Source organism: Canis lupus, chromosome 2 (genome assembly GCF_011100685.1).
Source record: "Canis lupus familiaris isolate Mischka breed German Shepherd chromosome 2, alternate assembly UU_Cfam_GSD_1.0, whole genome shotgun sequence".
Classification (NCBI taxonomy): Eukaryota; Metazoa; Chordata; class Mammalia; order Carnivora; family Canidae; genus Canis; species Canis lupus.
In genome coordinates, this window is record NC_049223.1 from 51874517 (window position 1) to 51896510 (window position 21994).

General features: G+C 43.1%; 1 protein-coding gene across 1 annotated transcript; it reads right to left on the bottom strand.

Moving 5' to 3' along the window:
- Positions 1-3962: 3962 nt before the first annotated feature.
- On the bottom strand, positions 3963-20464 carry CD180 (CD180 molecule). The gene is made up of 3 exons (XM_038530760.1): positions 20182-20464; positions 11914-12080; positions 3963-7545 (listed from the first exon to the last, which is right to left on the bottom strand). Exons 1-3 carry the CDS (start codon positions 20269-20271, stop codon positions 5817-5819), a joined length of 1986 nt encoding a protein of 661 aa, XP_038386688.1. The 5' UTR covers positions 20272-20464; the 3' UTR covers positions 3963-5816.
- Between the last annotated feature and the right edge of the window lie 1530 nt (positions 20465-21994).

Consider the following 21994-nt stretch of genomic DNA (forward strand, 5'->3'; position numbering starts at 1 on the left):
AAAAGATTTTATTTATTTATTCATGATAGTCACACAGAGAGAGACAGAGACACAGGCAGAGGGAGAAGCAGGCTCCATGCACCGGGAGCCCGACGTGGGATTCGATCCCGGGGCCCGACGTGGGATTCGATCCCGGGTCTCCGGGATCATGCCCCGGGCCAAAGGCAGGCGCCAAACCGCTGCGCCACCCAGGGATCCCATTTTCCCAGGTTTTTAAAACTGAAGTTCAGTTTGCCAACATATAGTATAGCACCCAGGGCTCACCATTTTACTAGTGATGAACACTCAAACTGCTTTGAACTTCCCCTTCATAAATAATGTTGCACTAAATATTATTGTGGAAATCTGATATTTTCTTGGAGAGTATACCTTAGCAGAATTTGTGGATCACATGTTTAATTTGACTAATTGTTGTCACAGGGTTCTAGAACAACTACACCAATCTACATCCATAAGCCATGCACAAAGTTCCTATGACCCCACATCCCACTGATGCTGTTACTCAGCTCTTGCTTTTTGCCAGGCTAACAGAGATAATCCTTTATCTCATTTTAAGTTGTATTTCTCTAATTCCTGGTAATACCAACAGGTTTCCAATGTTTTTATCCTACTTCATGTGGAATAGAGAACATCTCCCAATCTGTTCACATCATCTCCTAATTTATTAAGTCATTTATCTATTATTGGATATTTAGGTTATTTCCAAAGACAAGAGAAAGCAAAAAAGGGAGACCCAAGCTGTTTAGAAAGCCCATGAAAGAACATGCAGGGAGAAGGAGATGCGTGGATGCTCCCATGGCCACCTGTCCTCTGCTTACCTTTGTGGGATCTAATACCTTGTCTTGAACAATCAGATGCTTCGAGAATATCTAAATTTGGGGAGATGACAGTTCAATGGAGTTCACTGTTTAATTTTTCATGAACAGTAATGGCTTTTTAAAATAATCGGTAGATTAGTTCTTTCCTTTTTCAAGGCTGGCCTTATTCAATAAATGATCATAGTATAAGTAGATGAGATGGAAGGGGAATCGAGGAGAGGCAGGGCCTAGGTGGGAGAACAAGGGAATTTAGCAGCTGTGTCTCGTGGCCTGGCAGGGGTGACAAGAGGTTAACAGGCTTCACACCCAAGATGTTTCACCCTTGGATTTGAAGGCTCCTTAGCCCTTTGTTTCCATTTTGTTACAAAATTTCCTTTTAGAGAATAGAGAGCAGGTCCCCTCAACTCATTTGACTCATGGAGCCTAACGTCTGACTCTGCTATTGGTTGATAAAATTAGGATTAGGGAAGGATATTTGGCATGAAATCATTTGACTTAGGGTCTAGGGCCAACCCCAGTCTAACACAATTCCACTATCTAGAGGTGGGGCAGAGGAGTCTGTCTGGTACTGAATCACGCAAATGATTCTGGTGATATCTGGGAGCCATACCTGGCTGGCCCATTCTTCTGCAGCCTTCAAGCTAACTACTCCCCCACCCCCACCCCACATTAGACATTCTACCTCTTAACATTCCAGACAATTGATGCTAAATAAACACCCAGGACCCCCAGTTGTGACTTGCTTAGAAATAATCACATCCTGTCTTATTGTAACTCAAGTTAACTTTTTCTTTAGCATTCAAGGCCGTTAGAAAACAGTGTCAGCTGCCCCTCTTGCATCCTGTACTAATCTACAAAAACATTTAAAAGCCATTTATCTCATTCTTGTGTAAACCTCAAAATTGCAAATGACACTTATTGGGGAATTGGACGAGTAGGAATGATTTGACAGTTTCCTGTATTGAAATTTTACAGATCATGCCTGTGTTTGGGTCTGTGCTGTGTTCAGTTAGCAGTGATAGCTCCTGGCTCTGGGGAAAGGTATCATTTGCTACCAGAATGTGGGAGCTGCAGCTCCGTGATGGAGGCCGGTTGGCTTTTATGGACTTCCATGCTATTTGCTTCAGTACACTTTGAAATGCAGGGTCAGCTCACTGAGCTACAACATGCAATAATAACACATTTTTATAGGAGTAGCTTGTCAGAGCAGTAACAACATGCGATACATAAAACCAATAAACACACCATGTCTACAGATTCTATCCTAGTAACCAGGATTAAGCAATAAAATTGACAGCAGCTATCAAAAAGCTCCCTTTCTGACTTTGCAGGGGGAATTTACTGTTGCTTAAAACAGAGGAGCTGTCACAAAGCCTTAGATCAGTGTGCAGTTACAGAATAGCAAGTTGTGTTACATAGAAGGGGCGCATGCCTGATAAATGGAAGTGAGATGGGCAATTACGTTCGGCTAGGCCTTAGGACCCCGCCATCATTCATGTGGTGCATCCTGCATCATGGCTATCCTACAGAGTACTTGCGTTTTTGTGTTTACAGGTGAAATATCATGGAGGCTTGTGCAGCCGTGGAGTTGTAAGTCAGCAATTAGCATTTCCTAGCTACAGCGTGAATCCTGAAGTCAGGGAAGAGCCTGAATTTGCTAGAACGCACAGGGAACTCAGTGGGTTGGTTCTGTCTTAGACTTGATTCACAATGTTGACTTCCATACTCTGTGATGAAGATGAAGGAAGAAAGGAAGGAAAGCATAAAACCAACAAAAAAGAGGGAAGCGCAGAGAGAGAGAAGGAGAAAAGGGAGGAAGTGAATAAATGGCCAAGAAAGAGGGAGGAAAGAGAAAGAAGGGAGGGAGGAAACAGTGAGTATGGTGTTTGCAGCTTCATGGTCACCACAGGGAATATCTCCCAGAGTTTCCAGAGCTGGTCATCTGATTGGCCACAAGCAAATTAACACAATCAACAAAACAAATGAACCTTGTGTTCTGCTGTCTTCCTGCCCAACTCTTCAAAGGCGGAGGCTCTTGCACAAGAGTGGGCAGCATGGGGTCGAGTACTCAGTAGGGATGCTCTCTCTTGACTTGGGAGGGGTGGCTGCCTGAACTTTTAAACTAACTACCATTGCCTCCAGGTCTCTAGAACGAGGGGACTTGCTCGTAGCAGCAGCTAGGAAGCTGCCTGGAAGACCCCCCACCCCCCACCCCGCTCTGCACACTGACAGAGCCTGGCCAAGGCAGCTGGGCCCACTTCTGCATGAGGTCCCTCCTGAGCCCAGTGCTCAGTGAAAAAAAGCCTTGGTCGCTGCCAGACTCAGGGCCACTACCAACCCAAGCAGTGGCTCAAACTGGCCTTCTCAAAATGTTGCCCCACCATCCTAGGCCTAGGGAAGGAAGGAAGCTAGGTGACGGTGAGTCCCAATCTCCCATATTTCTACCGTTTACTTTCTCCTTCCACACACATCTTTTTGTTTTGTTTTTTTAAGATTTTGTTTATTTATTCATGAGAAACACAGAGAGAGGCAGAGACACAGGCAGAGGGACAAGCAGGCTCCCTGTGGGGAGCCCGATGCGGGACTCGATCACAGGACCCGGGGTCACACCCTGAGCCAAAGGCAGTTGCTCAACGACTGAGCCACCTAGGTGTCCCTACACACATCTTTAAATGGCTGCCTTAGGCACCTGTTTTCCCAAACACTGATATTCAAGGTAATTAAAGCCACTAATTGTGTGATGTTTCATTTCATTAGCAGAGTGGTGCCCCGCTTGCCCTCGCTCATCAGGTCCAGGCCTCCTAGAGCTCAGGGGGATATGGTGCCCATTCATCTCTGCCGCCTGTCTTGGCTTTGAAGGAAGGTTGCCTTTGAGCTCAGGAGTTGGGAGTTACCTGAGGATGAGGAACAAGGTATAAGTTCTTGGACACTTTGACCTGCTTCCAGAAAGTAAGGGACAAGGGGTAGGCACTTCTGAGTAAAACTGAGATAACATGCCTACTAATAGGCCCTGGGTGGACTGTGGCCTGGGAGTTAGCTGGGAAGCCCTACATTCCTACATGCATTCCTCAGGGTGAGAACAGGGTGAGGCCAGTGAGACACCCACCCTGGGCGCTAAATTGAAGAGAGCACTGTAGAACTCAATAATGAAGATAGTATTTTAATGTGACATTAAGTAGAAAACTGATACAAAATCTCAAATGTGAACAAATTATCAACATTTTAAACAAAGGCGGGATCAGCATTACTGATCTTTCCTTTTTCCTCAGGTTCTAATGTGGTTCAGCATGGGGCTATTATTATGGATCCTGTTTTTTAAAGCTTTGATATTTTACTTACCATGGATTTCTTTCATTAACCTGAAGCCTTTTTAATATTGCATTAAAATATTTTTGTCTTGCACACTGAGTTTTTTGGTTCCCCTTTAAATTTTGCACCCAAGGCAAATGCTTCTCTCATTTTACCTTAGGCCCCACCTTGTGTTCTTAACCAAGAACAACTGAGACAACCTGGCCTCCCACCGAATACTACAGGCAAAAAAATCCCCCTAAGGGTAGCAGAGCATTCGCAATAGAGGTTTGTGGCATTTCTTCACTATTCCCTGTCTTTCTTGCTGTTCTCGAGGATACAGAGGTAAAGAGAGCTTGCTCTCCCCACGTTTCCACCCTTAATATGTTCCCCTCTTATGCCCTCACCTGAAGAGCTAATATATTCCAGTTGGATATGAAAGTTAACCAATGTTATTAGTTCTAGAATTCCAGGCCATATAAATGTAACGCCTGAGTAGAGATTTCAACTCTCGGTCAGCCAGTGCAAACTGCAGAAGGTCAAGCCCTCCATAAGTATGACCCTTTGGACCTTGTAAGGCCAAAGTCATAACACCTTCCCCTTCCCTGTCCTCTCTCTCTCTGTCTACATTCAATGGTCTTGTCCTCTCTTTTCCTCTGGTATGACCATCTCTGACACCCCAGCCTCAGCAGAAGCTCACTAAGCCAGCTTCTTGTGTTCTAGACAGCTAGTGTACGGAGATGCTTTCTTCACCTGGTGTTCACTGTAAATGCGCTGTCTCAACTGCTGTCCCAGGTGAATAGACTTTTGAGAGCTGGCCTGGGAACCAAACCACCATTTATTTCATAGTTCCTGTAGGAAAGAAGCTTTTAAGGGCCAGACATCCAAATGAGAAGAGCATTTGAACCACAGCCTATGTGTAAGGAGCATTTGTAGCATAAGAGCAAACACACTGGATAGGGAGAAGGAACATCCAAGGGTTCTGAAGAGAGAGTGGCCAATGCAGCAAAACTTTTACACCTTGGGGGCTACAGAGCTGATGGGGTTGCATTTTTTTTTTTTTTTTTTTTTTTGGTAGCTATTTGTACTCTGAGTGGCTTCCTAGAGGCCGTAGAGACTTGTGGATTAAGGAGATTAGTGTAGCTGATTTGATGTCAAGATTCATTTCTCAGCTTCTTCTTTTAAATTCACTGTGTATTCCCTTTTTCATTTAAAATAAGCATTGAGACTTTGTTGCCAACAAGTTTTTCAAGCGACTGCCTTACTGAGGACTCAGAGGCAAGCATGATGTCCAAGCTGTGGGAGGCAGAGTTTGGGCTGGGGCAGTCAGCACTGCCTGGTTATGAGAGTTGATTTCCTTTTAGGGTCAGGGTAGAAGCTGCTTCGAGGGGGTGTCCACAAGCAGAAGGGAGATAGCCTCTTAGCACATTCCTCTCCTGGCTTTTCCATGCCACAGGTCCTCCAACCACCTTCCATGTGAAGAAACAGCTCTGTGTCTCTCACAGCTGCTGCTTGGCCCCCTGGCCCTGGTCCATTTATGTTCCAGGAAGGTTCATTAGCTCTAGGACTCAGAGAAGCACAGAGAATCCCTGCCCAGCTGCAGGAACCAGTCTGAAAAGTCTGACAGACTGAGAAGGAGCACAACAAGTTCCTTTACTTGGGGCAATTTCGCTAAACACACTTACTTGCCATCTCTAGAAACCTTCAATGTTAGATGTGCTGGTATTTCCACCTCAGAAGGAATTTAATGAAAAAAATGAGCAGAACAGTAACCAAGAATAAAAATACTACAAGAAAGAAAATGCCCACGGCCGTAATACCACAATACAGTTTGACGTCAGACAGCTTAACCCCCCTTAAAGTTGGGGGGTTTGCACACACGGTCTCCTCCGAGCCCTCAAATTTCTGCAGGTTTTCTTTGTACCATGTTATAAAATGAATATTCAAACAGGTGCAGTCCAGGGGATTGTGACTTAAGTTAATGGTGTTCTGCTGGGACAAGGTGAGAAGGAGAGGAGATGGGATGATGTGGATGTTATTGGCGGCCATATTGAGGTAGATCCCCCGAAGATGACTAAGAGCATCAATGCTATTGCCTGTCAGGCTGTTGTAGCTTAAGTCAACATGATTCATCTTCCCAAGGCTCTGGAACGCTTGCTTGTCTATGGAGAGGAGGTCACAGGAGGATAAAATAAGAATCTCCAAGCTGCTCAAGGTCTGAAGTAGGCTGGTCTTTGAGATACTCCCATCTTGAAAGTGATTCCCCTGTAAATTTAGATGGCGGAGACCCTCCAGGCCTTCTAGAAGGTGCTGATTGCTGGTGTCCAGGTGGCAGTAAGAAAGATTCAGAACCTGAAGGAGATGGAGGTTTTGGAAAGGACTCTGTGGACCCTTCATGTGCAAGCGGGTAAATGCCAAATCTAGACCTTCTAGCCGAGGACATTCTTTGAACGCCTGGCTCTGGAGAGTAAGAGGCTCATTGTAGCTCAGGTTTAGGTATTGTAAGTGGCGCAGATTTTTGAGCTGAAGATTGCAGCAGTCAGAAGCCTCTATATCACTGTGGCTTAAATCAAGTTTCTGAAGGTTTTCGAGTTTTTCCAAACACCCAGCACCGAAGTCGAGTTTCTTCATGTTGCCTTTTATAGAAAGGTCTGTAAGGGATGGAAAACTGGCAGCATGGATTTGACACAATTCGTCAAACCTATTTACATTGAGAACTAATTTCTTGAGAGCTTTCATACCCTGGATCCCAGGGGGTAACTCACGCAAGTGATGTGCCGTCAGATCCAACTCCTGGAGTTGAGTAAAGCACCGGAATGTAGCAGATGAGAGATCAGAGATGTAGTGCTTCTGTAGATTGATGCTTTCAACAGACATTTCACAAAGTCCGTCAAACATGTCTGAAGTAAGGTCTTGGTCATCAGTGTCCTCGTATGACCCCAGCCAGAGAGACTTAGTAGTAGTGTTCTGTAGACCTTTTAATATAACAGACAAGTTAAGACTCCCTCCAAATTTCAAACTTTGGAAGATTTTTGAATGGAAAGCTCCAGGTTCAATGTCTTTAATATCATTGCCATTGAAATTAAGGCTTAGGTTGGTGGCCTGCTTCAGAGTGTTCATGTCTTCACTAGAGAGGTAGTGTATCACATTATTCTGAAAATCCAGGACTTTCAGATTCTGGATTGGGAAGTTTTCTGGGAACTTAATAGAGGAAATATAGTTGCTTCCAAGATGCAAGCTTTCTAAGTTTTCCAGATTGTGCATTGGGATAAAGCCGAGATTGGATATTCCTGTTTGGGTTAAGAAAAGATGCTTCAGCAACTTGGGCCCATTAAGAGATGTTTCTGCCATGAATATCAGGGGATTTCCAGTCAACACAATTGTGTTCAATTGATGATGGTTTTGAAAAGTATCTTCATGTACCCAGTTAATCTGGCACCTTGAAAAGATAATAGTATTGAACAATAATTAGTTGGAAAAAAGAAAAACTCTGTCATAGTGACCTGTATTAACAAAGCCATCTTTTGTGTTTAGTAAAAAGAGTATACATTATTATTTGAAATAAAACAGAAAAAAACGGGATCCCTGGGTGGCGCAGCGGTTTGGCGCCTGCCTTTGGCCCAGGGTGTGATCCTGGAGACCCGGGATCGAATCCCATATCAGGCTCCCGATGCATGGAGCCTGCTTCTCCCTCTGCCTGTGTCTCTGCCTCTCTCTCTCTCTCTCTCTCTATCATAAGTAAATAAATAAAAATTAAAAAAAAGAAAAAAAAAAAAAAAAAAAAAAACAGAAAAAAACTATCTTCAGTACCAACAGATGATCTGTTGAATCAATGGTTAGCCTCAGTTCTGAAAACTCTGATTTAGAATTTCTTCCAGATGTCTTGCCCCTTTGGATTGAACTCTCAGAGATTTATGTTTAGAATTTAGGGAACAGTTAGCAGTTTGATTGTGGGCAAAATCCAATGATTTACTATTTTAACTAATATATAATATGTCATCTCTAGCATTTAATATATAACATATGATATGTAATGTATGTATCTGTGTCATCCTGGGCAAGTCACAATGTATCTCAATCTCTGTTGTTGCTTCTATAAAGTACAGAAATGATGAGCACTTTGATGTGCAACAGCTGTTAGTCAAATGATACATATGAAAATACTCCATAGAAATACAATAAAGGTTTCATCCTGGTATTTCACCTGAAAATACTGGATTGTGCAAACACACACACACACACACACTCAAAACTCCCTGGGAGATCAATAAGGGAATTCCTTAGAATTCTAATTCCCTTAGAAAAAGAAGTTGGAATCCCTGGGAGCAAGGGAGCCCTAGAGCTAGCCTTGTCCCATCTGCCACTGTCTGCCAGGCCTGAGTGGCCTAGAGCCAGAGTTAAAAACTAACTCACGTGCACCAAGGCAGGTGACAAAGGTTGGGATCCAAGCAGGTTAGGAGGTCCTATCAAAGACCTGCAAACCATCAAGACCCTCAAAAGGGATCCTTTCAGTGGATGACCTTAAAAAAAAGTTCATAGAGGATGACCTTGAGAATATGTGTTTTCTTGGATGGAATAACAACAATAATGAAAGAAGTCTCCTCTGCGATTCTCTAACCATATGCTTCCATTCATGAGGACTGTGGCCTGAATTGATGCTACCTCTGTGGACCACCCAAAAGAAGCCAGCATAGAAATTAAGTTTAAAGTGGTTCCAGAATGATAGTGACTTCAGATAACTCGCATGAGTAAATAGAAATTTCTTCTATGTACATTTTTCTTCTAGTGTATCTACTTAATTAACTTTTAACATGGAAAACTTACACATTCACATAAAAGTAAAGATTACAGTACAACTTTCATAGATCTGTCACATAGTCACAACAGTTCTTGAAATGTTGCCATATGTGCTGCTTTGCTTTTTTTTTTTAAGATTTTATTTTTTCATGAGAGACACGGAGAGAGAGGCAGAGACATAGGCAGAGTGAGAAGTAGGCTCCTTGAGGGGAGCCCGACACGGGACTTGATCCCAGGATCACACCCTGAGCCCAAGGCAGACGCTCAACCACTGAGCCACCCAGGTGCCCCCTTTGCTGCTTCTGTTCACACCTCTCACGCCTGAATTATCTTAAATCAGATCCCAGATATGCTGTACAGATTTCATTGTGAATCTCCAAAAAAAAAAAAAAAAAAAAAAAAAAAAAAAAACCTACATCAGCTTATTTTCTATAGCCATAATGCCATTGTCTAATTCCAGGAAAGTATTTTAAACAAAGATTTCCATCAAGTTTCAAAAGACAAATGAGCTCAAAGTAAAATTTCAGTGAACACATAAGGGAGTTAATTAGTCAGTTAAAAAAAATGTTCTATGGAGCCACCAGGGGGTGCAGTGGGTTAAGTGTCAGACCCCTGGTTTCAGCTCAGATTGTGATCTGAGGGTCATAACATGGAGCCCACATCGGGCTCTGCACTCAGCATGAGTCTGCTTAAGGTTTTCCTTCCTTCTCCCTCTGCCCCTCCTGCCCATGCTCTCTCTCTTAAGTAAATAAATAAATCTCTTTAAAAAATGTTCTACATAGTCAGGTAGATAGCAGATACCAGAATTATGAGGTATATCTGATATTATATATATGATTTATAAAAAATGTGTGATATACCTGATATACAGGATCAGAATATATAATAAATCTACATCTATGAAACATGTGTTTGATGTGTTTTAAGGAAATGGTATGAACCAATTATATGATGAAGGAAAAACTTTTTAAAACTGATGTGTCATATTTATAATAACGGAAAGTCGTTGAAATGTACTGAAATAGGAAGTTAATGAAATTGAAAAACCAAAGACAGTTTATACAAGAGATTAGACACAGTTGAAGAGGATACTAATGGTGTAAAAGTAGATGTGAGAAAATGACCTAGAATATCGTCCAAAACACCAAATTGATGGAAAACAAGGAGAGTATATTGGCATATATGACTGATGGATGAGAAGATGCTATAAATCAAATTAGAGATCCAGAGGATATGAAAGAGTGAATGTAAGCAAGCCAGGTTTCAAACAAACAATGGCTAGACTATTTTTCTTTCTTTCTTTTTTTTTTTTTTTAAGAATATTTTAGAATTGAGGAAAGGCACTGTTTGCAGATTCAAGGAGCCCAACAATCTACATGGTGAGCTACATGGTGCAGCACTGTGGTATTACAGAATGCCAAAGACAGAGAGAACCTACTGGAAATGCCCAGAGAGAAAAGATGATGTGCATGTACGTGGTGATTAGACAGATAGGTGACCGTCCAGCAGCGACAAGGGAAGATGGCAGCCATCAACAGGCTGAGGAAAAAAAAAACAACAATCAACTTGGAATCATGTCAGGAAATACTGTCTTTCAAGAATCAGAGTGAAATAAAGACCTTTCTGGAAAAACAAAAACCAAGGGAGTTTAGTGCAGAAAGACTTTCACTAAAGAAACTGTTAAGTGTGTACCTCAGGAGAAAGGGGAAATTATGCCAAGAGAAAGTCTGTAAAGCAAGATGTAAGAATGAGCCAAGAAAACGGAAAACACGGTAAAGCTCAAGAAATGTGGCTGTTTAAAGGAATAAAAATAGCATCTGATTGGTGATCGGGTAAAGGGCAGGGGCTGAGGGAGCTAAGGAGAGGGAGTTGAGAAAAAATAATAAGGTCACGTTTTTATTTGAAAATAACAGAAGAGGAAACTTAGAGTCCAGCCAGTCCTAGCTGGAAAAGCTATCCTGACCCTACGCGTTCCTTCAAAATGTGCCCAAACCCATTCCATCTAAAAATGAGAAATGGTAAAGCAGAGGGAAGGTGTATGTCCTGGGGACACAATGGGTAGGGAGCAGAATGATCTTTGTCCCTGTCTGAAAGACCATGGCTCTGTCTCAGTGAAGTGTTGCTACCCAGCACCTGGAATCTTGCCCCTGGATGAGGCCTGGGGTCATTTGGGGGATCGTGGACTGGGAGTCAAGAGAGCAGAGTCCCAGTTTCCTTACTTTGTGACCCTAAACTAATTAACAAAATCTCCTGGATCCTCTGTTTCCTCTTCAGACATGAGTTGGAGATAATATCCAGCATGCCTGCCCCCCAGGGGTGCTCATAAAGATGGAAGCGTCTCAGGGGTGTGAATGCTCTGCCACGCTGTGGAAGCATACATTGAACCACCAAAGAAATAGAGCTGCTACAGGGGACGCAGACCCATCCACACGCAAATCCCTCTCCTGCTACACACACACACACACACACACACACACAGCACATGCGTGTGCATGCTGCATTTCCCTTCTGATTTCTGCCCTTACATTCTTGTGATAGTTCTGCTTGCTGGTTCACAAACACTGGTTCAGCATTTGGAATCCCAATTCTGCTTCAAAAATTAAATAATGGAACTATTTTCCCAACTTATGGGGGGAAAAGTTAGTAGCTTATGCATTTCTCCTGTAAATTTTTCTTAAAATGTCATCATGCAAGAATAAACTATGGCATCTGATTTAATACAAGATTTGTTTTCAGGGTTTTTTTTTTTTTTAAATCAACATTCCTTAGAACTTCTTAACGCTGCTGATGCACTCTAGTTGGAAAATAATCCATTTTTCTCTCCACTGACTGGGTTTTTTTTAAATATTACACTTCACTTGCAGAAAAATATTTTCTGGAAAGAGTGAACACGCAAGGTAGACAGAGTGTCCCTGTGCTCCCAAAAGAAGGTCCTGGAAACAATGTGAATGCAAGTTGTGTTATCACATGAGTAAAACATCAACCACAGACAAGGAACTCAGATACATACCTGGTTAAGTCCAAAAAGATAAGATCTATGAGTCTACTGAAAGTTGTATTTTCCACTGTAGGCAAGAAATTAAAGCCAAATTCCAAAAATTCTGTTGTGTTGGGGAGAGTGTCCGGAACTTCTGTAAGACCTAAATTTTCACAGTTATAGGTCTTGTTGGCCTCTTTCTGATGAGAGAAACAATGTACATTAATATCAGAGCTGGTAATTTGATTAACTAGCTAAATTACATATGTTCTATCCTTTGAGCAGCAATGGCACCTCTAGCTCTTTACCAAGTACATTCCTGCAAAGACACAAAGTGATTCATGTGGATTATTAACTTCAGTCATTTCTGTAATATCAAAAGATGAGCCATAGCCAAATTGATCTTCAATATTGGACTAGTCGAACAAAATACGGTACCTTCACAAGATGGAACCTTCTACAGATGAAACTGGAATGAGTAAGATCTCCACATGCTGATATAGAGTAAAGTGATATCCAGGTATGTTGTAAGGTATAAAAAGCCAGGTACAGAAGGACATATAGTGTGTAGAGCATATGGTATGTAGCATGTAGCATCTTGTATGCTACTTTTTCTGTAAGAAAGGTTTGCATATTTCTTATATTTGCAAAAAGAAACCATGGAAAAAAGCCCAAAACTCATCGCCTTGAAGGGGAAGAAAGGAACCAAATAGAGAAGCAGGGAAGGAAACAAGTTTTCTTTGATGAAACTTGGTTTCATAGTTTTGATTTTGGTTGCATAGAAATGTGTTATGTCAGCTTGAAAACAACTCTGCATTAGCATCACTGAAACAAGACAATCCTAACATTACATACTTTCTGATGTGAGACAATATTAAGCAGACAGTTCCACTCATGAGGTATTCGTGCCTCTCCCCGTCCCACTCCCCCCAGCATTAAATCTGCATCCAAGACTTTAGGCTTAACATACAGTCTCCAGGTGATAGGAGGGATTTAGGTCAACTAGCATCACTAGGTAGCAGTCAGCTAAATGAAGAAGGTGGGGCATTTTATTGAATTACTTCCTTTCACTGACTGGTGAATGTGTTGGGGAAGTAGAGAGAGGGGTGGGTGGGACAAGAGAGACAAAGAGATAAAAGCCAAAAGAGACAAAGAGATAAAAGTTCTATAAGAGATAAAACCAACTAATAATAGGGATGCCTGGGTGGCTCAGTGGTTGAGCATCTGCCTTTTGCTTAAGGCATGATCCTGGAGTCGGGATGGAGTCCCTCATTGGGCTCTCTCCATGGAGCCTGCTTCTCCCTCTGCCTGTGTCTCTGCCTCTCTCTCTGTGTCTCTCATGAATGAATGGATAAATCTTAAAAACAAAACAAAACAAAACAAAAAACCTAAACTAATAATAGAGTAGCCCTTGGTCTGCAGGGAATGCACCTGGGGGCCACCTCTCACATCATGTCAGACTCCATGGGGTTTCATCTACCTTTTCAGACACTGCCTTTCTCCTCACCATGCAGTGGTCCTACCAGCAGCCCACTGAGACTGCCCGGTCTGGGCAAGACCTGCCCCATCAGACTTGAGCTCACCAGCTGTCCACACACTGAGCTGCAAACAGTCCTGCTTAGCTGGAAACAGAAGACTGAACACATCCTCCACTATGAAGCCTGGTGCTTTAGGCACATCCCCATTTTAATTGCTTTTTGCTTTATTCCAACTTCTGTTCAGTGGCACTCATTTTTGTAGGTGCACTGAGCAAGCTCACCTACAGGAAATCACCAGTTTTCTTCTCTGTTGTGATAATATTATGAATGCCATTGATGAAAACGCTGTATTTTTATTTCCTTTCCTTCTTCATTTTATAGGCCCAAAGTCCTCTAGCCGCTGCCACAGATCCACCTAATGTCCTTGAAATGCACACTTTGTTTTTAAAACTTAGCCGAATGGGGAGAAAAACATGTTGCTAGACCTCTCTTCCTTGTCCATGAACATGGATGGCCCCAAGAGGAGAGGTATGTGCAGTTGGCCTGAGTAGCTGCTAAGATTTGGGGTAGCTTTGAGAAGACATTTCCCTTTACTCATCTCCACTGGCATAACTGATGTCACATACACTTGGAAAAAGGGAACTTTCCTCAATTTGTCTTGCTCTACTCTACAGCAAAAGCCTCCACGCTGGCAATTTCCTCCTTCTCCTGAATATATAAGTGCCCATGACACCTAAATGAGTCCTCTTCTGTGCTTTACTAAGCACTTTACTGCATTAATGCAATTCAGAAAGTTGAGAATACTGCAGGAGCTCTGCCGAGCCAGTGGCCTGAGGGACCTTCTAGCAAATTCAAAGATAGATAAATGAAATAGCTCAGTTTCAACCCAGTGAAAAACTGAGAACCAGTGGATAACACAACCACAGAGTATTGAGAAACCCACCATGAGTTTGTGTCATACACGAATCTCTAGTTAGGTATAAATTGCAATCAACTCTCTGCCCTTGATTCCTGAGAAAGAAGCAAATGACAAGAATTGAAGCTTATAAGAGAATTTGAAAAATAAGCACATTTGGGAGAATGTGCTAAGATACACACACACACACACACTTACACGGCCCCTCCCCTTTGACTTTCATAGTCACACTCCTGTACAATCACAGATGCTATTATGGATAGTGACACAAAGCTCCCCGTGCTCTGGAATCACTCAAGCAGCATTAAATTGTTTTCAGTCTATCATATTTTTTTCAAGATTTTATTTTTAAGTAATCTGTATACCCAACATGGGGCTCAAACTGACAACCCCGAGATCAAGAGTTGCATGCTCTACCAGACTGAGCCAGCCAGGTGCTGCAGTCTATTGTACTTTTTAAGGCAGGAAGTACATACACACACACACACACACACTACTCTCATTCCTTTTATTGTTGTTGAGAGTAAATTGCAGACATGATGTCCCTTTACCCCTAAATCTCCTGAGAACAGGACACCTCTTCCGTGACCACAGTGCCATTACCGAATTCCAAATATTGAACATTGGTACAATATTATCCAACATACAATTCATATTCACATTTTGGCCATTGTCCTAATACTGTCCTTCATAGTAATTTTGTTTTCCTAATCCAAGTTCATACATTGCATTTAGTTTTCATGACTCTTTAGGCTCTTTTGGTCTGAGACAATTCCTTGGCCTTTCAATGTCTCTCATGGCATATATATAATATAATATAACTTAATATTAAAATATATATATATATTTTAAATCAAACACAGCCTCATATATTATAGAATGTCTCTCACTTGGGGTTCAGATCTCTCCTCATGATTTGATTCAGGTTACACATTTTTGCTAGGAATTCTGCACAAGTGAGGTTGTGTTCTTCTCACTGTCAGGATCCATCTCAAACCTTTATGAGAGTGAGTTGAATTAGCAGAGTACAGCATTCCAGGACGGTAGAATGACAATGCGAGAGAGCAGGAAGACAGGATGCAGAAAACGAATACAGCATGGCCATTGCCCAGGGCTCGGGTGGCTGCCAGGGACACGTGTTCAATTGCTTCTCCAGAAGACACCCACCACAGTCTGTGCAGCCTCTCTGGTTCCTCTGAGCTCCACATGACCACTTCCTACAAAACCAGCTTTCATTCTCTACCCTCCGTGCAAAGTCACCACCTAAAATGACCTCCTCACTCTCCTTCTTTGGTGGTTCCATTTCGATCGGGTCCCCTGTGGACATGAGCTCACGCAGGCAGCAGGGCCGTGCAGGGCTCCATGGGGTTCACAGCAGCCACCCCATGCCTACCCCTATTCTAAGTCATGGAGCATTTACTCAGGACCCAGTGTGCCCTGGAACCTGCACCGACCACTTTGTCTCTAGCTTCATGTCAGAGCTGTGCCTTTTCACAGAGCAGGACTCCCAAGTGTTACCTCTGTGTTTGCAATCCCTTTTCTTTCCAGGTATTCGTTTGCATTTTTTCAGTCGGGATCTTATTTTGCTTCCTTCTGCTGTATCTCCAACTTTCCCATTGTATTTTCCCTTCTCAAAAGTGTTGAAATGATTTTCTAATTTTGAACTTTTTGAGTTTCACCAAATGCTGATTCCCACCTTTCCAATGTCTCGTCTGCGTTTGGCACACACCATGGCCAGATCGCCCATGCGTGAGGAGTCTGGGATGCTGAATGCTGACCCTCCCTCCATTTGTCACTCCTCTTTCCAGAGATAGCACAGTGCGACTGGATCAAATTTTGGAGTAACAATCACTCTCTGAAAACAAAATATTCCCAAGAGGACACAGTCCTAAAACTTGGTTGTCTACGTGACTCCTCTAGGCAAAGGGCATCCCAGTTATATGCAGTTCATTTTCTATTTGTCTTGAGTCAGACTGCTTGGGTTCAAATCCCATCTCACAGCCAGTGGGTTCTCTGAGACTTATCTTTCCCCAACTGTGGATGGGGGATAACCTTCTTTGTGGGCCAACTCTGAAGGTTAATGTGATAATTAACAGGAGGAGTTCAGGTTTCACAGGATCATCAGGACATCATGTCATTGTTGAGGACTCTTGAGAAGGGCTTGAATCTGTGAATTTGTGAACTTACAGTTCTGAAAAGAAGCTCTATTAAGTGCTCTCCACCCTGCCCTAGGACTAAAGGACTGCCCCCTCCCATAGTTTTGAGGGGACAGGGTAGCCAAGATGAGCCCATTTGAAATGAGTAGGCACGTCTACACTCCAAAGTAATTATTCGAGAGTACGTCAAAAGTGTTAGCAGAATCCAAATCACAGAACACTTATTCCAGTTATGCTTTGCACATTTGTCAGCCTCCAAACACCTGGTCATGGCTCTAATTTGTTACTTATGATATACATACACACACACACACACACACAGAGAGAGAGAGAGAGAGAGAGAGAACATGTAGAATAGAACAAGGGAAGATTCCACACGAGGTGTTTATAGATGTTCACTATATTTTTAGAATTTGTCTAGGTTTAAATTTTTTTCAAATAAAAAGTTTACTAAAAAAATTCATCTTGACTCCCGCCTTACATCATATGCAAAGAAAAAATAATAATTCAAGGTAGGCCATAGATTTAAGTACAAAGCATACTTCCAAAAACATAGGATATACCTTTTATGGCCTTGGGGTAAGCAAAAATTTCTTAAGCAGGACAGAAGTGTACTGAAAATAAAGGAACAATAACAAGTTAACCTACATTAAAATTAAGAACTTCTGTTCACTGGAAGGTATCATTAGGAGGGTGGGAAGGCACGCCATAGAGTGGGAGAGGATATTTGCAATCTGATGAAGGACTTGTATCCACAATTCATAAAGAGCCCGTAACAAAGCAATTTTAAGAAGACCAATAACCCAAGGGAAAATGGACAAAAGACTTGAGAAGGTGCTTCTCTTTTTCTCTCCCCTTTCTCTCTCCTTTCTCTCTCTCAAACACACACACACACACACACACACACACACACAAATACACACATAAGGATATGCAAATGGCCAATAGAGTTGAAAATGTACTCAATTTAATCATCAGGAAAATAAAAATTAAATCCCGGTGAAATACCACTACTTATCCATTAGAATGGTTAACATTCTTAAATAATAGGCTAGTAATGAGGATACAGAGCAATCAGAACTCATAAACATTGCCAGTGAGTATAAATGGGCACCATCCCTTTGGAAGACTCTACAATATCTACTGAAATTAATACATGTACACCGGATGACCACATACATCCCCCCTCCGCCTGGTATATACCTAATCAAGATTGGCACATCTATTTTCTAGAGACATAGATACAAATGTCCAAGGCAGTAGCATTTATAATAACCAAGAAATTGAAAGCAGTGCAAATGGCCATTAACAGAAGAATGAATAAATAAATAGTGGTTCACTAATAGAGCAGCATACTGCAATACACAAAGAAAAAAATATACAATATGCAATAAAATCAATGATTGCTCTATGTAGCATCTTTGGTAAATGTCATATATTTAATGCTGAACAAAAGAAGCCAGACACAAAAGAGTCTATACCATGTAGTCTCCTGTATATAAAATTCACAAAGAAGCAAAATCATTCTTTGGTAATAGAAGTTAGGGTACTGGATACCCCTGGGAGCTAGTGACTGGGGAGAGGCAGAAGGGGGCTTCTGAGAATGTTCTGTTTCTTGATCTGTGTGCAGATCACGGGGACGTGTTCACTTTGGTGAAAACTCATTGAACTGTGCACTTAGGATTGGTGAATGTTCTCTCTGCGTGTTATACTTCAATGAAAGGCTTATTGAACTCAAAATAATGCAAAACAAAAACCTTATTTTTAGGATAGGGTCTGATAAGCCAATGAAGGCCATAGAAATATTAAACAGTATGTGGTTCTGCTTAAATTGGAGGGAAGCACAAAAGAGCAAATATGACAAGGGGGAAGGCTAGGCAAATTTGGATGATTTGCACTTGAAAAAAGGTCAGTGCTTCTCCTGCCACCACTCCCCGTCTGGGGCTGCCCAGAAGTTCCTTCCTTACCTTTGGAACAAACTTTCATTCATCTTTGTATCCCCTAGCAACATCCCGGTATTCACAGAGTGACAGCTCAGGAAACAGCCTGAAAATCCTGTTACCAAGAACTTCTACATGATAGGGGTATAAATCAAAGTAGAGATCTAAGGTTAATTGCGTTGGGTCCAAGGTGTTGAAAATCAGTCCTTTCAGAGGGAGAGTTACAAAGAGGTTGTTCTATTAAGAGGTGTCAGTCCCTCCTGACTCAACCAAAAGGGAAGGCTCTTGCTGCAGCATAGGGCCGGGCCTGGACATCCTGGGACCCTCAGCATTACTTCCACTACCCCGGTAGCAGGCAGGCCCTGGGATAGGCAGCAATATGAGCCTGGGGTGCTCAGCCTGCTGCTGTTCCCTCTCCTCTGCCCAAGCTGGGGCCATTTGCAAAAACAACTGGCGACTCTGGAACCTATTGTCCTCAGTAGGAAGCTAGACTGGTTCAGTATTTCCATGGGCTTTCCAGAATCTCCCACGCCTCCCTTGTGGGCTTCTGAAGGGCTGTGTGGGCTTTGTAGCAATGCGGGGACTTAAGAGTTGAGCTGGTAGGCTGAAGCGTGGGGCATTTAAAATAACTTGCTTGCCATGAGCTGGAATTTAATTGTGCTGCTATCCTACTTGAGGATATTGTCAGACAATGGGTGTCCTACCAACCTGATCACTGAGGAAATGGTGTGCCCACTCCGACCCTCTTACCACGTCCCCTACGTGTCTGTGTGTAATTGACCTGCCAACCTGCGTGATGAAAGGCGGTCTCCTGGGGTTGATAAAAACTGCTTCCTTGACCCCTTCTGTTGTGAGCTGATTTGTGTTGCCCCCAGATGCATATGTCTTAACTGAGTATCCCAGAATGTGACTTTATTTGGAAAGAGAATCTTTAAAGAGGTTAAAGTTAAAATGAGATCTTGAGGATAGGCCGTACTACAGTTTGCCTGGTGTCCTTATGAGAAGAATAAATCAGGAATAGCCACAGCAGAGAGAAGACAAGGCGGAGACACAGGGAGAAGATGGCTGTCTACAAGCCAAGGAGAGAGGTCTCAGAAGAGACGAACCCTGCCGACACTTTGATCTCAGACTTCTAGCCTCCAGAATTGTGAGAAGTTTCTCAGGAGGAGGAAGGTTACAGCATTTTAGAAGTTGGCAAGAGACTGAGGCCCTTCTCCTTTCTCTCTCTCATTACCCTCTCCAAGAACTTCCCACAAGTTGGTAAATATTGTTATGGGCCAAAACAGAAGATGCAATTTGGCTCTCTTCTCTAGTGTTACTCCTGTGGGTTAATGACACAGATGGAGAGCTGTCCAATGTGAGGAGAAAGCCAGCCTCATTCAGAGTGATCTTTATTTGCTCCCAAATCTGGCACAAGCCATCTTCATTCATCTCCAGGAAACCAAAAAACTGTTTGGAGTAGTGGCCGTATGCTAGCATGCTGCACAAACAGCACCTCCATGCTGGAAGCACGTTTGGAGAGCTGCCCTTTGCACTGAGACCCTGTTGGTATCTTATGGCCCAATTAGGATCATGTTGAGGGAATTGTTTGCAGAGGAGGAAAACACTCACTCCTTGCAATGAAGAATCTCGCAGATCAATCCCTGGCTGTGCTCTATGGCTCCTTCTTCACTCCAAAGAAAAACTACATACCGTGTCACCTTTTTAAAGACAATGGATATTGGGAGGCCAAGGCTCAGGTGGGGCTACATGCTGAAACTCCTGATTCCCAAGCAGTTCAATCTGGATAAAGACAAACAGTTCAGACTCACCTCAGTGCACATCTGATCCGAGGAGGTGATGGCTTTGCAGCTGGCAGAAAACATCACCACCAGCAGGAAGCAGCTGGCACAGGGAGCCATCACCGGAACGAGGCAACCCCAGCTTGGTGGGCTTATCTAGTGTCTGGAGCAGAGAAATGGAATTAAACTGTAATGACCTTAGTAATTCGGCAGGCAGAGAGGTGCTCAGAAGGGTGATATGGGAACAAGAAATGCTGTTGATGGCTCAGTTTTTGCTGGGTCTGTGAAAAAAAAAAAAAAAAAGGGAAGTTCCTTTTGCATATCAAAAATAGCTGAGAACCCAGCCCCAGAATGGCCCAGTGCATTTCCTGGCAAGCATGAATCATTTGAGCACCCTTCTGGTGTGGGTCACCCAGACTCTCAATGTGATGGTATTGACTGAGGCCAGCTTCAGGGGTTTGGCTAACTCCAACAGCTTCTGCTCCCTTTCCAGAAAGGGAAGCGAGAAGCAAGAAGCTGTCCTCACAAAGGAAGCCACTTTGGTCATTGTCCTACATGAGGGATGTGGAGAGGTGCCACAGCATGCTATTGGGGCAGATGGGAGGTCTGAGATCGGTGGTCGGGCCTGCTGGAGGTGGGAACTGGAGCAGGAGGGAACAGGATCACCTCCAGAGAGCTAGATAGCTGCTCTCCTTGTGCCTCTGCTGCTGCCTAGGCCACTTGGTTCACCTTCCTCTGGTCTTGGTATAGGAGGAGGACACATCCATCCTTTGACCCTGTGATTCAGGCCTAATAAAGCAGCTGAGGTGGAATCAATCCCTCCTTTTTTCCTTCCAACCTGACCCAGGGAAGCAGGGAACACTGCTGTATACAGAGCAGTCCAGCTGAGAGAGAAGAGTTAAGGATGTCAGCCTGGGCTCTATTTCTTCTTAGAAATAGCTGGCAGCAAGACTGCAATTACCCTCATCATGGTGGAAGATGGGGTAGTTGATTAAAGAAAGTCAAAGTTCAGACATTCCTCCCTGGGCTGAATTTAGCTGCCTCAGATGTAGTTTTCCAACCTTCTGGCATAGAGGGGCTGCTTGGCCTCACCGTTCCCCCATTCCATTACCCAGAGCCCAGTTCTTGGCATCAGCATTCAGAGTGACTTGAGACGCTGCTCCCACTACTGTTTTATGACTGCTAATCAAGAATTAGAGGAGCTACTGTTTATTGAGCACCTACTATATGTCAGACACCAGGTTTGCTGTTATTTCCTCTGCTTTACGGATGTAAAAATGGATCCTTAGAAAAGTGAAGTTATCTCTCCAAGGCCACACACACCTAGGAAATGGTGGATGACGGCTTCAGATCCGCCGTCCCATGGTGGAGACTGTGCTGTTACCCTCCGGAGTTTAAGAAAGAGTTTTGCTTCCTGAAAGAGTGAAAAATGGATGGGCTGAAGACAGTTCTTCATCTGGAGAGGTCAGAGCAGATGCTAAAATGCAGAGGAGGTTGGAGAAACTATGGCCTAGGCTCTGTGCGAGGGCTGCTACTAATATTTAGGCTTTCCTAGTCTCAGATCCTCATCAGCAGAAGCAGCTCTGAAGATGCTTTTGGTAAAATACAGCCCAAGCGAGCTCCCTGACAGCCCATCTTGCTTCAAAGGCATCACGGTGCGTGGCAAGAGCTCTGGTCTCCAAGGAGCGTAGTTTTCAGCCTCGGGTGCACTGATTACCAACTGAGTGAACTTGGACAAGTCATGCCACTCGTCTATTTTCCATCTGAAAAATACAGAAATTGCAATTCCTGTTCCGCTGACCTCACAGGATAATTATGAGGATCAAATGAGATCATACATGTG